Source organism: Sus scrofa, chromosome 8 (genome assembly GCF_054392235.1).
Source record: "Sus scrofa isolate SSC_HxYL_T2T_F1_AM1 chromosome 8, Sscrofa_HxYL_maternal_Yorkshire_Landrace_v2.0, whole genome shotgun sequence".
In the NCBI taxonomy this organism is placed as follows: Eukaryota; Metazoa; Chordata; class Mammalia; order Artiodactyla; family Suidae; genus Sus; species Sus scrofa.
In genome coordinates this window covers 38,474,416-38,490,724 of record NC_139390.1, presented here as the reverse complement: position 1 = coordinate 38,490,724, position 16,309 = coordinate 38,474,416, and the positions used below count along the sequence as shown (strand labels likewise).

General features: G+C 39.9%; 1 protein-coding gene across 32 annotated transcripts in view; it reads left to right on the top strand.

Moving 5' to 3' along the window:
• Positions 1 to 16,309, top strand: part of FRYL (FRY like transcription coactivator) — a 351,368-nt gene that overhangs the window by 186,013 nt on the left and 149,046 nt on the right. For all 32 annotated transcript variants that reach the window (XR_014812414.1, XR_014812413.1, XR_014812412.1 and 29 more), the window contains 4 exons: positions 1,092 to 1,291; positions 9,641 to 9,694; positions 13,038 to 13,177; positions 14,269 to 14,365. Coding sequence is in view for 25 of the 32 variants with exons in the window: in XM_021101182.2 (XP_020956841.2) it covers positions 1,092 to 1,291; positions 9,641 to 9,694; positions 13,038 to 13,177; positions 14,269 to 14,365 (491 nt within the window). In the remaining 7 variants the exon portion in view is untranslated. The remainder of the gene's footprint in view (positions 1 to 1,091; positions 1,292 to 9,640; positions 9,695 to 13,037; positions 13,178 to 14,268; positions 14,366 to 16,309) is intronic.

Sequence of the window (16,309 nt, the reverse complement as noted above, 5' to 3'; positions counted from 1 at the left end):
TTCCTATCTCTTCTTTGAGTGATTCAAAGAAAAGATGTATGAGTCATCGTTAATTCCTTCCCCTCACCTCGATATCAAGTCTGCTGACGTCTGACAAATCTCAAATCCTTGTCCTTCTCCCCTTTGCCATCACCATCCTCTTAGCCCAGGCCACAGTAGTCTCTCCTGGATTCTGTAATGACCTCTCTAATTCTACATTTGCCCTTGACCAGTCCATTCTCTAGAGGCACCAGATCCTGTCCCTTTCCAAGTGAACACTTTCTACTAAATTTTATTTTATTTTTTTACGATGTTTATTTTTTCCATTATAGTTGATTTACCGTGTTCTGTCAGTTTCTACTGTATAGCAAAGTGACACGGCCATACATGTATATATTCTTTTTCTCACATTATCCTCTACCATGTTACATCACAAGTGACTAGATATAGTTCCCAGTGCTATACACCAGGATCTCATTGCTTATTACTTTCTACTAAATTTTAATTGTGTTGAGAGTAAAATGTGGTTTCCTTACAAAGTTCTAACACTTCGATCCCTGACTGATGATTTTCACCTCATCTCACATTGTCCTCCATCCCTGTTCCCTCCCTTGAGCTCCAGCCACACTGTTCCTCATTCTTCACGTGAGAACTTTCCTGAGCATTCTCTCCAAAATAGTGTATTTCGGCCTCTTAACCTCATTTGTGTTTCATTTATCCACGTTTTATTTTCTTCGTTGTACGTAACTTTGTTTAGAATTCATTCATTCATTCAATGTCTATTTATTGTATACCTAGTGTATACCAGGCATTATTTTTGGCACTTGGGATTCATCAATAAAAAGGGCAAAAGAGAATAGAATCTCTGCTCTTATAGAATTTGCAATAGTTGGATAGAGAGAAAAATAACACATGATAAAAATAATACATAGATAAGTTATAGTTATATCAAGCAATAAGTTAGAAGGCAATGGACAAAAAATATAGAGGCTGGTAATAGAGATTGGGTAATCTAGATGGGGTTTAGGGGCAGGATGTATATTTAAAAAGGTGGCTATAGTTGGCCTAATTGAATTGATTATTAGAGTTCCTTTTTTTTTCTTTCATTTTAGCTTCAGCACCCGTCAGCAAAGTGAATAAGTGCTGCACTTCTTCCAACTTTCATTCCACTTTGGGGAAAAAGAATATCATCATGTCAAGCATTACAATTGACCCAGATGTCAAGCCTGGTGAATATGTCATCAAGAGCCTCTTTGCAGAATTTGCTGTTCAAGCTGAAAAGAAAATTGAAGTTGTAATGGCTGAACCCTTGGTGAGTAGAGCTGACCTATTAATCTGAAATATTTTCTTGACGTGTATTAACCATTATATCACAGATTTTCCAAAGAAAAGAATATACTTGAAGGAATAGGAAAGGAAGCCAATCAGAAAAGAGTACATACTGTATGATTCCAGCCATTGCACATTCTGGAAAAGGCAAAGCTGTGGAGATAAGATAAGATCTGTGATTGCTAGAGATTGGGCAGGTTTGGAGGTGGAGTGAATAGGCAGACACAGAGGATTTTCAGGGCAGTGAGTATGTCCTGTATGATACTGTAACGATGGATATATGTCATTATACGTTTGTCCAAACCCATAGAATATATGACACCCATTGTGAACCATAGTGCAATCTGTAGACGTTGGATGACCGGGATGCTTTGGTATAGTTTCATCAGTTAGGACAAATGCACCACTCTGGTGCTGAATGTTGATGGGGCGGGGGAGTCTATGCATATGTGGGCAAGGGCTATTGATGGGAAGTCTGTACCTTCTGCTCAGTTCTGCTGTGTACCTAAAACTGCTCTAAAAAATAAAGTCTTTTAAAAAATTATGGGATAGGCCAGTACTAAAGTGGTGATCTAAAAAGCTGTCATGACTCTAGAATTCATTTTGATAAGTTTACTGCAGGTCCCCCAAAACAAAAATGGGTTACACCAATCGGAATTGTTGAGACAGAGAAAACATGAAAGAAAGTAAAGGAAAACCTAGAGTAGTCTATGAGTGGATGATAGGACAGTAGCCAAACTTATAATAAATAAGTGAACAGCATTGAACTTGTAGTACAGCAGGATACTTAAAGAGTGGGAGGATTCAAGGTTATGGTGAGGAAAAAAGTAAGAGAAAGATCAAAAACAAGTGTTTGGGGGCAGATTCTGAAGAATTGTGGTGGCTATTATGATAGATAATACAGCGGTTGGACAGGAAGAGGGAGACAGATGAAAGGCAGAGACTACATAGCCGCTGTATACAATTCAGGCTGGAACAAAGAGTCTTGAACTAGGGCACTAACAGTGAAGTTTGAAGAAAAAAGTTGCAGAAAAAAGTGAGAAAAATAGCAGAAGCAGAATCAGTAGAACATGACCCATAAGTAAGGAGGAGTAGGCATTTTGAGTGAAAGTGAAGGGCTAAAGACTTTTTGAAGTGTTAGCAAAGATAATGTTTTCACTTAGGTAAAGAAGCACAGGAATATTATTTGGGTAGTAAAGATGAATAAGGTAGTTTTTCCTTTGTGTATGTTAAGCTTGAGCTACTGGTGATCTTAGCCATGTGAAACTATTTGATTGGTAGCTGGAGATTCTGTGGGGGAACTCGTAAGAGATGTAACCAGAAATGTAGATTTTGGCATCATCTACATGAGGGTAATAATTAAAGCCAGAAGCTCAGATGATAATAGCATGGGAAAGAGTGTATAGAATAGCATTATTGTTGTCAAATAATATAGAGAGGCAGAATACAGTGAAAGCTGAAGAGGTTATTGGATTTGGAAATTAAACAGCCTGAGAAGAGTTTTTAGCAGGATGATTAGGAAGACAGAAAAAAAAAGGCTTTAACCAGTCACCTGCTGATTTATACTTGATGCATTTGGTTTAGGCTCAGTATTTTTACAACTCTGCACTATCCACCATTTCTTGATAATATTAAATATGTACGTATTTTAAAGAGTTTCTGATCTCTTATTTCCTTCAAACTTCATTTCTCTGTTAGTTTCCCCTTCTCCCCACATGTTTATTGTAACCTGTTGAATATTATTTGCTCTGATTGGAAGCCCAGTGTACATGGAGGGTTTTTTTTTTTTTTTTTTTTTTTTGTCTTTTTGCCTTTTCTAGGGCCACTCCCGAGGCATATGGAGGTTCCCAGGCTAGGTGACTAATCGGAGCTATAGCCACCAGCCTCCACCAGAGCCACAGCAATGCAGGATCCGAGCCACGTCTGGAACATACACCACAGCTCACAGCAATGCCAGATCCTTAACCCACTGAGCAAGGCCAGGGATTGAACCCGCAACTTCATGGTTCCTAGTCAGATTCGTTAACCACTGAGCCACGACGGGAACTCCTGTAGGGGCTTTTTTGACTGTGGTCTTCAGTATGTAAACAACTGAACCCTCGATGTCAGATTTTTTGCTGGGAGCCAGAGTCTCCTGAGAGAGTTCCCTCAGTAGCCCAAATGGAGGATGTAGGCTTGTCTGCCAGCATTCTGGGCATCAAGAGGCAGAAGATAACTGGGGTTCTTTTTCAAGCACAAAACAAAGGTTCTACTATATAAAGAGCATATGTTAGTCAATGCAGAAGATAAACATACACCAGTAAAAAAATAAAGGGTATGAACACAAGTTCAGTTCATATGACTCCACAAGAGAAGGAAGTCAAATAATAAATAAAATAGGAAACAATGTTCTCCTGCATTAGATTGAAAGAAATGCTCACTAAAACCACACTGAGAGTTAATTTTAAAAAGACATCATGAGTTCCCTTCGTGGCACAGCGGTTAACGAATCTGACTAGGAACCATGAGGTTGAGGGTTCGATCCCTGACCTCACTCAGTGGGTTAAGGATCTGGTGTTGCCGTGAGCTGTGGTGTAGGTTGCAGACACGGCTCGGATCCCGCATTGCTGTGGCTCTGGCACAGGCCGGCGGCTACAGCTCCGATTGGACCCCTAGCCTGGGAACCTCCATATGCCGTGGGAGCGGCCCAAGAAATGGCAAAAAGACAAATAAATAAAAAAATAAAAATAAAAAATAAAAAGACGTCATAGTTGGCGAAATTCAAACACAGTGGTAATATTCAGTGTTGGTGAAAGTACTAGAAAAAAAAATCATTTGGGAGTCTGATGACTGGGGGTTTTAATGTTTTGTACATACATTTTACTTATACTCCCTGTCTTCCAGAGGATACCTTGTCTTTAACTGTAGGGTCCCTCTGTCACATGTCTCTGCTGTGCCGTTTCCTAAGAGGGGCTGTTGCTCTGAGGGTGGGATGGAGGGACGGCCAACCTGCTGAGTTGAGTGGGTAAAGAAAATGAGAGGAAAGGTCCAAACCTTTCCTAAAGAACCATTCAAGCAGCACCCTCCCCCCCCCCTTTTTTTTAGGGCTGCACTCGAGGCACATGTAAGTTCCCAGGCTAGGGGTCAAATTGGAGTGCAGCTGCCGGCCTACGCCACAGCCACAGCAACGCCAGATCTGACCTGCAGCTGTGACCTACACCACAGCTCACAGCAATGCTGAAATCTTAACCCACTGAGCAAGGTCTGGGATCAAAGCCGCATCCTCATGGATACTAGTCAGGTTCATTACCGCTGAGCCACAACAGAACTCCATGGCCCTCTTAATTTTAACTTCACCTTCCCCTACACTATTAGGGTATTGAAGTTCTCCAATTCTCAGGCCTTCTGGAAGTTCCAAGGTGCTAACTAGATTATCTTTTCTTTACTCTATGTGGCAAGCTCAGTCACTCCCCTCTGACTGTGACTCAGATATAATCTTCTCCTGGTCACCTAAAATCTCAACCTCCATTGCACCTTCCTATCCTAAAGTCTAACTAGGAATTCCTGTTATGGCTTAGTGGGTTAAGAACCAGACACAGTGTGCAGACACAGGTTCAATCATTGGCCTCATTCAGTGGGTTAAGGATCCAGTGTTGCCATGAGCTGTAGTGTAGGTCACAGATGTGGCTCAGATCCCATGATGCTGTGGCTGTGGTGTAGGCCTGCAGCTGCAGCTCTGATTAGACCTCTAGCCTAGAAACTTCCTTATGCCGTGGGTGCAGCCCTAAAATCAAAAAAAGTCTATTTAAGAAAATGTATATTTTCTTTGCTCTATCATTAGACTTTTAGCTGTATGAGGGCAAGGATTGTTTAGGAGAGAATGTCATCTTTAAGTGCAAATTATTGAACTATTTCAGTATCATTTTTATGCTAACAAAATCTTTCTGATAAACTCTCTTGCTTTCCCGGGAGGTGACATGCTGCTGATGTATTTATGCTCTATATAAAGATACTAGTTAAAAAATTAAATTAGAATATAAAGGGCATTCTGGTGTGGACTAGCATCCATGAAGGTGTAGGTTCAATCCCCAGCCTTGCTTAGTGGGTCAGGGATCTGGCATTGCCACCGTGTAGGCTGAAAGCTGTAGCTCCAATTTCACCCCCTAGCCTGGGAACATCCATATGCCACGGGTGTGGCCCTAAAAAAAGCAAAAATCAATCAATCAATCAATCAATAAAAATAAATTAGAATGTAAAGGCTTGTGAGCCTTAGGATCATTATTAACCTACAATATTACTATTAAATAACAGTATTATAAAAAGTAAAAATAGTTTTAAAGATTATATAATAAAAATAATGACCTTTCAGTCCAGTCCAGTTTTTGGTCTACCTTTTTTTTTTTTCCTTTTTACAATGTATTTTAGTTATTTATTTGGTCTTTTTTTTTTTTTTTTTTTTTTTTTTTTTTTTTTTTTTGTCTTTTCTAGGGCCGTAACTGTGGCATATGGAGGTTCCCAGGCTAGGGGTCCAATCGGAGCTGTAGCCGCCGGCTTACGCCACAGCCACAGCAACTCGGGATCCGAGCCATGTCTGCAACCTATACCACAGCTCACGGCAATGCCAGATCCTTAACCCACTGAACAAGGCCAGGGATCAAACCTGCAACCTCATGGTTCCTAGTCGGATTCGTTAACTACTCCGCCACGACGGGAACTCCTAAATTTATTTTTTATTATAGTTGATTTACAATGTTCTGTCAATTTTTGCTTTACAGCAAAGTGACTCGGTTATACATATATATGTATACATGTATATATATTCTTTTTTCTAGCATTATCCTCCATCATGTTCCATCACAAGTGACTAGATATGTAGTTCCCTATATCACAGCAGGATCCCATTGCTTAGACACTCCAAATGCAATAGTTTGCATCTACTAACCCAAACTTCCAGTCTATCCCACTCCTCCACCCACCCTGGTCTACCATTTGTCATGTCTATTATTTATCAATCTCTGTGGTCCCTTCCACCTTTAAAAAAAGAAAACACACAAATGGGGGTTTCTATATTTTTTCTGTACCTAGATATGTTTATTTTAACAATGTAATTGGAGATTTTTCTATTATTAGCCATATAGATTTGTCTCATTCCTTCTAACAGTTGTATATTATTTCAATAAAAGAAAATGCTATAAACTGCTTTTTGTTTTGGTTTGTTTTACCAGTCTCTATGGATAGGAAGTTTGGCACATAACCCAATTTGAAGCTACAGTGGGGAAAAAAAAGCTACCATAAATAAATATTCCTGTACATAAGTCTTTGCATTCATCTTTATGTGAATGTGGGGAATAATTTGTGTTCTTTTTAATTGTTGTGATAATGGGTTGCATGTGCTATAAACATGTTTTATTTTTAAACAGTTTTATCTTTTTAAAATCTCATATTGAAAGTACATCTGCTTGAGTGATGATTAGGTCATCCTCAACCATACTGCAATCAAAACTGAGCAATTAATACAAAGTCCTTGATTAGTCATTTGGGGCAGTACATTTATTTCACATTTTTGTACTGAATGGTAACATGAATATTCTTTTGCATTCAAAAATCCTTTCTGAGTGCTTATGGTAGAAAAAATAGCTCACCCTTACTTTTTGCTTTAGGGAAAGCTCTGTGAAGACGTCAGATCTTTAGAAATCTTTGAGGAAGCAAGAGTTCGTTGAGAAATGAAAGGTGCTAAGTATAAGAAAACAGTGTGTTGGAGTTCCTGTCGTGGCTCAGTGGTTAACGAATCAGACTAGGAACCCAGAGGTTGCAGGTTCGATCCCTGGCCTTGCTCAGTGGGATCTGGCGTTGCCATGAGCTGTAGTGTAGGTCGCAGACACAGCTCTGATCTGGCCTTGCTGTGGCTCTGGTGTAGGCCAGGAACTACAGCTCAGATTAGACCCCCTAACCTGGGAACCTCCATATGCTGCAGGTGTGGCCCTGGAGAAAGACAAAAAGGCAGAGGAAAAGAAAAAGAAAACAGTGTGTCTATGAAAAGGTTATTGCTCTCTCTTATTCTGCTGCCACTACTTTATTGTATAAACACAGTATATGAATATATTCATAAACCACTTAGATCAACATCCCTCAAAATATTACTGAAGATCTTTAAATTTAATATTACAGTGAAAATGAGGGTCAAGATGGGGGGAATCAAATAAGTGAAATTAGCTGGGAAGAACCTGCTTTTTTTTTTCTTTTTTTTTTTAGTCTTTTTGCCTTTCCTAGGGCCGCTCTCATGACATATGGAGGTTCCCAGGCTAGGGGGTCTAATCAGAGCTGTAGCCACCAGCCTACACCAGAGCCACAGCAATGCAGGATCCGAGCCGCGTCTGCAACCTTCACCACAGCTCACGGCAACACCGGATCATCAACCCACTGGGCAAGGCCAGGGATTGAACCTGCAACCTCATGGTTCCTAGTTAGATTCATTAACCACTGCGCCACAACGGGAACTCCATGGAAGAGCCTGCTTATTATCTCCCCTAACACCACCCCCACCCCAGGTTTTAATTGCATAATACACATTAGGATTACTCAGTATTTTTCCAACTTTTAGATACTTTTAGAACCATTGTTCTATTGGACTCACTATGGGACTCAACTGTTTTACTTAAGTTTTCTGTAATTGGGCATATGTGTTATTGGACATGATCATGTTGCATGTTTTTAGTGTCCGATAGTTGGTTTTAGAGAAAAAGACCTTTCTACAAAATAATCACCAAAGTGTGCTTGGCCTGTAAGGGCTCAAGTGCCAAGGACATGCCAAAAACTGATCCCAATTAAGAAAACCAAGTGCTTTGAAATTCAGGGGTTTTTCTGACCCCCATTAAATTAGTTAGAAACATAATTCTTGGATAAATTAGAATGTTGTACATTTCAGTGGCAAATGCATTTGTGAGTTTCTTTTCACGAAGACTAGTCAGAAGTGAAAGAAGGAAATTGGGACTCTGTTGGATAGAGAAACTTCACAATATACATATTTCTCAATTTTAGTTTTCTTTCTTTCTTTCCTTTTTTTTTTTTTTTTTTTTTGGTCTTTTTGCCTTTTCTTGAACCACTCCCTCGGCATATGGAGGTTCCCATGGTAGAGGTCTAATCGGAGCTGTAGCCACTGGCCTACGCCAGAGCCACAGCAACACAGGATCCAAGCCTCGTCTGGGACCCACACCACAGCTCATGGCAACGCCAGATCCTTAACCCGCTGAGCAAGGCCAGGGATCAAACCCACAACCTCATGGTTCTTAGTTGGATTCATTAACCACTGCGCCATGATAGGAGTTCCGATTTTAGTTTTCTTCATAGAAAAATGGCATTTGCTTTTCTATGATATATATATTTATTTCAGATAAAAATTCAATTAAAAAGCTTAAATAGGGAGTTGCCGTCGTGGCACAGTGGTTAACGAATCTGACTAGGAACCATGAGGTTGCAGGTTCGATCCCTGCCCTTACTCAGTGGGTCGATGATCCGGCATTGCCATGAGCTGTGGTGTAGGTCACAGACGCGGCTCGGATCCTGAGTTGCTGTGGCTCTGGCGTAGGCTGGTGGCTACAGCTCCGGTTCGACCCCTGGCCTGGGAACCTCCATATGCCGCGAGAGTGGCCCAAGAAATGGCAAAAAGACAAAAAAAAAGTAAAAAATAAAAAAAATAAAAAGCTTAAGTAGAAAGTTTAGAAAATCATCCTAAAAAAATCTCAACCAGAGAATTAGTCATCATGTATTTGAACATAATCCAGGATATCTCTCATATTCGGTAAGTTAGGTAACTATATGCGGGGCAGCCAGCAAAGCAAGTAGGTAGACAAGTAGCCTGGAAAAGGGGGTCACACACTCTGTATGCTACTCTATATTAAACAGTAAATTTTTTTGAATTAGCAGATTAGATCCTGCCTTCCTTCTTCCTGCCTTCCTTCCTTTGTTCCTTCTTCCCTTCTTTTTGTCTTTTTAGAGCCACACCCATGGCATGTGGAAGTTCCCAGGCTAGGGGTCGAATCAGAGCTGCATCTGCCAGCCTTCACCTCAGCCACAGCAATGCCAGATCTGAGCTGCATCTGTGACCTACACCACAGCTCACGGTAATGCCAGATCCTTACCCACTAAGCGAGGCCGGGGATCGAACCCACGTCCTCATGGATACTCATTGGGTTCATTACCACTGAGCCACAACAGGAGTTCCAGGCATTCTTTAAAGCAATGTAATTACAAATGAGAATAACCAAAACCAGCTCACTAAATCTCAACTGTTTATCATAAGTGAGACATCTAATATTTTGCACATGTGCTTTTGCTTTTTCTTCTTCAACTGCAGGAGAAGCCATTGTCTAGATCTCTTCAGAGGGGTGAAGATCTTCAGTTTGACCAGGTATTGCCATTATGGGGTGGGGGGTATTTTTCCTGAAAGGAAAATGTGTATCCTAACAGCTTGATCCAAATACATCCATTTTAAGAAATTAATTTTGTGTAGTGGTCCTGTATATCTTTATATGCTAGATACAGCCTGGAACTGGTAGTTTGTTTTTTAGCAAAAGAAATAGAATGAGCTATGAACTGTGAACTTTATAAGTTCATAGCATGAGCTGTGAACATGATTGGTTTCTGTTCATTAAGCATTTTAAAACTTTTTGGTTTCCATTGGTAATCTCATTACTGGGCCCTTTGAAAATTTCTCAAAATGTTTCCAATTATGTTGCTCCGTCTTTCCTCGTTCACAATTTTTACATGACAGTGTTTGAACTTTTAACATTTTTTTTTTTTCTTGTTGGGGCTAGCAGAACATTTATTTATGTATTTATTTAGTCTTTTTTTTTTTCAGGGCTGCACCTGCAGCTGTGGTAGTTCTCAGGCTAGGTGGTCAAATCATAACTCCAGCTGCTGGCCTACACCACAGCCATAACAATGCCAGATACAAGCCACATCTGTGACCTACACAGCAGCTTGAGGCAACTTAGGATTGTTAACCCACTGAGGGGGGCCAGGGATCAAACCCACATCCTCATGGATACTAATCGAGTTCGTAACTGCTGAGCCATGATGGGAACTTCTATCAGAACTCTTATACAGAGGCATCCAGCCTGCATCTAGCTTTCATCCCTTATTCTGAGAGCAGAGCCAGAGACAAGGACTTGGTCCTGGAAAGAGCCCAGGAGCAGACGAGAGAGTGCAGCCGGGAGAAGGAGGAACTGATCACAGCTCTAGGCATGGGGAAGGATTCATCCCATTCTGAGTATTACACAGAATGTCACCCCTAATTGTCTAAAAAATGGGGGGGGGTTGAGGCTAGGTTGGTGCATTAATCTGCAGCTCCCCCTCTCCAGTAGTTGAGGGTTGCCCTAAGAGGTGTCCCATGCTCACACTTGTACTTCTAGCTATGCTTGTGCAACGGCCAAGTAGACTGTGTATGTCAAATAGCCAAAGAAGCTTAAAAGATGATATGCAATGGCCAAACTCTCTCCCTTCTCTGCCCTACATAAAACAAAACCAAAGACCTTTATATGGAATACCAGTATCTGAAATTCAGTGGTATTCTACTGTTAACTCTTTCCTCTTGCTGAGATTGAATGTTTGATGAAGTGTTATTTTTATCGTAATTATGTTTGCTCAAGAATTATTTTATTACATGTTGAATTGTTTGCAAAACCCAGTATCCCAGATTAGCTTTCTATTGCCATCTAATATTCCTGAGCAACTTTTCTCATCATCGTCATTATTATTATTTGCCTTTTTAGGGCTGCATACACAGCATAAGGAGGTTCCCAGGCTAGGGGGTCCAATCAGAGCTGTAGTCGCCCACCTACACCACAGCCACAGCAATACTGGATCTGAATCGTGTCTGCAACCTACACCACAGCTCACGGCAACACTACTTGCTCTTAACCCACTGAGCAAGGTCAGGGATCGAACCCGCATCCTCATGGGTTCATTTAACCACTGAGCCACGATAGGAACTCCTCCTCATAATTATGTATCTAGAAAATGGAAGTTAATGTTCAGATTAGTCTGCTTTTATTAGATAAAGCTGACTGATTAGAATTACTTGGTGGAGGCTTACCAAAATACGGTGTTTCTGGATCTCACCGCAGTTCTGTTGACTCTGAATCACCAAGAGTGGTGCTCTGGCACCTGTAATTCACAGTAGCTCCTGAGGTGTTTTTGATGCATTTACTTAGTAAATAGCGACTAGTCTAAGAAGAAACCATAAATAAGACTAGTCTTCTGTCATAATAATAAGATCACCTCATATAACCCTTTTAAAATCTTCATGCCATTATAAAATATACCAATTATTACTAGTCATTAATTATTACTAATGCATTATTAATATATTATTTTTAAAGGTATTTAGATTGTTGACATATTAAATCCACTTTACTAATGATGACTAAACCACCAGAATTTAAAATCCTATTAAACAACATTTTAAGGACAATTTCCATTTCTTTTCTTATGTAAATGATTAATAAACTATAAATGATTATGCTCATAGCTTATTTTTTTTTGCAATAAAAAACTATCTGTGGGATAAAGTGCTTTAATTATATATTTGCAGTTGCAGATGGTGTTTTATTCTTCCTTTTTTTTTTTGGTCTTTTTTTAGGGCAGTAGCTGTGGCATATGGAGGTTACCAGGCTAGGGGTCGAATCAGAGCTGTAGCTGCCGGGCCTACACCACAGCAATGTCAATGTAGGATCTGAGCCATGTCTGGGACCTACATCAGAGCTCACAGCAACACCCGGGCCTTAACCCACTGAGCAAGGGCAGGGATCAAACTCTCATCCTCATGGATACTAGTCGGGTTCATTGACCACTGAGCTACAGCGGGAACTCCTTGTTCCTTCTTCAGATAGTAAAAGGAATTTCCTTTGGGTGATATTGTTCATTGTTAATTAAATGCATATTTTCAAAAATAGTCAAATGAAGTTAGAATCTTGCTTTTACTTTAATTCCTTATATGAGAAGCTATTCACCTGTCACGCAATGGTAATTTATAAATAAAAACATGATTAAAGGAAGGCTGAGATCATGAAAGGAGAAGAATAGCACATACATTCACATAAACTGTTTCATTCTGTTCTGTTTTCCTGGATGCAAGTACATTTTGAAGCTATACAAAGAATATAAACTTTCAGAAAAATGTTTTACTTCCTAGAGGTATCAATTTATCCTCATTAACTGATACTCCCTATTGTCTTGGGAACAGAACAAGACTATTTCTACAACCCATAGTTTTTTAGTGAAGAAAAACAAAATGAAGCATGTTTTACTCTATGCTAATCTAAAAATATTAATTTTACAAGCAACGGGTTCAATCACATTCAGGATTTCTTATAAAGAGAACTCTTTTTTTCTTCTCTATCCTCAAGATAAAAGAGTTACTTTAGGGATGACTAATGGTAGCTGGTGTACCTCTTACCACCAGTACAAGCAAGTTGGGTTCATTCATCAAACGAATCCGATAATTCACCTACAAATTCAGAGAGTTTCAGGGATGCCTTCCATTGAGTAGCACTTGTCCATCCCACTGCATTTAGCCTTATGCTGTCCATTTATATATTCTGAGCTTTAAACACATGCATGTGGCACATTTCTAATATGTGAACTTGTGAGTCACAAATGGTGTGATCACAATTCTCTCTTCTGTGTCATAGAATTAGGTGCATGAATTTGGATGATGCATTTGACCTTCTGGTGGTATCTTGTACTTTCAGTTGATCAGCTCTATGAGCTCAGTAGCCGAGCACTGTCTCCCTTCCTTACTTCGCACCTTGTTCGACTGGTACAGACGCCAGAATGGAACTGAAGATGAATCTTATGAATATAGGCCTCGGTCGAGCACAAAATCTAAAGGGTAAGTGGCTCGCTTTCTCCTGTTCTCCCTGGGATGGAAACACCTCCAGGGAAAGGTATTATCAATGGAAGATTGTTACTGTTAGGTTTTTGGGATTTTTTTTTTTTTTTTTTTTTTTTTTTGTCTTTTTGCCGTTTCTAGGGCCGCACTGGTGGCATATGGAGGTTCCCAGGCTAGGGGTCAAATTGGAGCTGTAGCCACTGGCCTACGCCAGAGCCACAGCAACGCGGGATCCGAGCCATGTCTGCAACCTATACCACAGCTCACGGCAACGCTGGATCCTTAACCCACTGAACAAGGCCAGGGATTGAACCTGCATCCTCATGGTTCCTAGTCGGATTCGTTAACCACTAAGCCACGACGGGAACTCCTTTTAGGTTTTTTTTAAACGCAACAACACCAATTACTTTTGTTATGAAGTGATGACATATTTTAAGTTGCAAATCAAGGGAAGGTGCTGCCATATAGGAGTCGCCCCTGGGACGAGACGTGCAAAACTGAAATTTCAGGCGTGCCACCTCAGTAGGTCAGTGAGGAGCTTTAACAGTCCTAGCAAAAGTTTACGAAAATACTTAAAGTCCTGCTCACATGGTTTCTGAAGGGAAGCAGAAAAATTGCCAACATCCTGTATTCTTATACCAAGAGACACTTCTCGGTGTTCAAATCCCAGAATTCGTCTTCTCCTCTTTCAGGTTTTCCAGCGAGACTGTAGCTCTAAGTAGCATCTGTTTGTGTTCAGGTGATGGTCTGTGGTTAGAATTGAACTTCAGTAGATGCCACTTGTGATTTTTCAACTTAGGTTTGGGAGAAAGTGATCTGATACTATAGTTTGATATTTTTCTCCCTCTTCCTAATTCTTCTAGGTGGGGTTTAATTTCTGACAGACATAATCGTGAGACGTGTGTATCAGTTCCTAATGTACAAAAAGAGAAAGAACATGAGAACTTGTAATTGGATTGTTACAAAAACTTGTAACAATAGCTGTGGAAGCCATATGTACTGAGGCCTCAGTAATTAACATGAACTGCTGACCAAGAGTTATTTTCAAATGAATAGTCTAATGCAATCCTAATTTGGGATTCTCGTTTCAGGGATGAACAACAACGTGAAAGAGATTATCTTCTTGAAAGGAGAGACTTAGCAGTAGATTTCATATTTTGTTTAGTTTTAGTTGAAGTTCTGAAGCAGGTAAGCTCTTTTATTTCTGCAAAGTCTGTATTGTTTTTTTTTTTTTGTTTTTTTTTTTTTTTTTGACTTCTTTTGCCTTCATGTTTCAGTTACTTTGTTTGGGTTGTTATATCTAAAATTCTCCCCCACAGTAACAAAATTCCTGTTACTTAATTATACTTTCAGTTACCTGAGGCTTTTGTTTCCTGTACTTTTCATTAGCCATTCTTTTTACCATCATTTGCTGTATAAGACATGAAATCATGTTAGTAAAATGATGGATAGAAACTGCTAAATATGGGCTTTTAGCAGCAAATAGAGTCTACCTGTCATTCACCTACTTCAATGCCTTCTTACTTCCACTTCAAAGAAATGAGATTTTCTAATAGCGTCAGATATCTTATATATTTTTATTATTCAAAATCAGTATTATGTATACTTGTACTGATTCAAAAGTATGTTTTTGTAGTTTGTAATCTTTAAAAACGTAAACATCATTCAAAGATGGTCCATATATTTTCAACCATGCGCACTCTAGTGTTTTGGGGGAAAAAAAGGCCACCTAAAAGAAAAAAAAAATTATATTTTGCATATGACATATTTGGGCAGGGAATTTTGTTCCTGTGTACAAAATGGAATAGACTATATAATGTAACAGGAAACAGAAAATGTAAGCTATAAAGAGCAATTGATTTGTCTTTTTTAACATAGCCAATATAAAAATACTTGAATTACATAATTATTTATACTTCGTTTTTATTTTTTGTTTATTTATTTTTTTGCTTTTTAGGGCCGCACTTGTGGCATATGGAGGTTACCAGGCTGGGGGTCCAATTGGAGCTACAGCTGCCGGCCTACACCACAGCCACTGCAACATGGGATCCAAGCTGTGTCTGCGACCTACACCACACCTCACAGCAACGCCAGATCCTTAACCCATTGAGCAAGGCTAGGGATCAAACCCACAACCTCATGGTTCCTAGTTGGATCGCTTCCATTGAGCCATGATGGGAACTCCTATACTTTGTTTTCACAGTGTATGTGAAAAGACGTTGAAATCTGAACATATGAAATCTGCAAATCAAAATAATTATTTTCTTTTGTTTAAAACCGTGAATATGTGAAATAGAGAGATGCATTAATTAAAGATAAAATCACTAGAATTTGTACCTTTCATGAAGGTTTATTTAGTAGGTGTGTGTTGGAAAAGAAATTTCCTCTGAAAGTTGTTCTAAATGAAAGGCAGATTTCTTTCTGTGGTCTCTCAGTGTAGCTGGCATCCTAAGGTGCTAAGGCTGAAATAAGTAGGGACGTGGGAGGAGCCGAGGACCAGAAACACCATACCAAGAACGGACTAGGGCTACGGCTCATTGTGGTTGCTCCCTAATGTCTCCTATGTGCTAAATGTAGGTCTTGCGAGTGGTTTCGTAATCAGCATTTGCCCTTCTTTACTTGGTTAAATCATAGCAGGGTTTCTCCTTCTAGCAAAAGAAATTGCAAGCTCCATGCACCGACATTCAGGCCCCTCCCTGATCTGGCTCCGTTGTGCCTTTTCTCTTGTGTTTCCCATGACATTCTTCCACTTAGCAGCCAGTGTCTCTTCTTATCTAAAAGTTGCTTGTAATTGCGCTGGTCTCAGAACTTCAGTGCAGACACTACCCCTTGGAGGTTTTCCTCCTCCTCTCCTGTCCTTTTCCCCTCCCCACTGTCTTTGTCTTTTTTCCCCCTCCTTGGCCACACCAGCAGCCTGTGGAAGGTCCTGGGCCAGGGATCAAACCATAACAGTGACCTGAGCCACTGCAGTGACAACACTGGATCCTTAACCTATGAGCCACAAGGGAACTCCACCATTGTCTTTGTCTTGATCTTCCTTTTCCTCCTATTCCTTAAAAAAAAAAAAAAAAAGTCCACATAGCTATAGTAATAGAAAAAAAAAAAAAAATCAGGATTTATAAATTCTAAGAA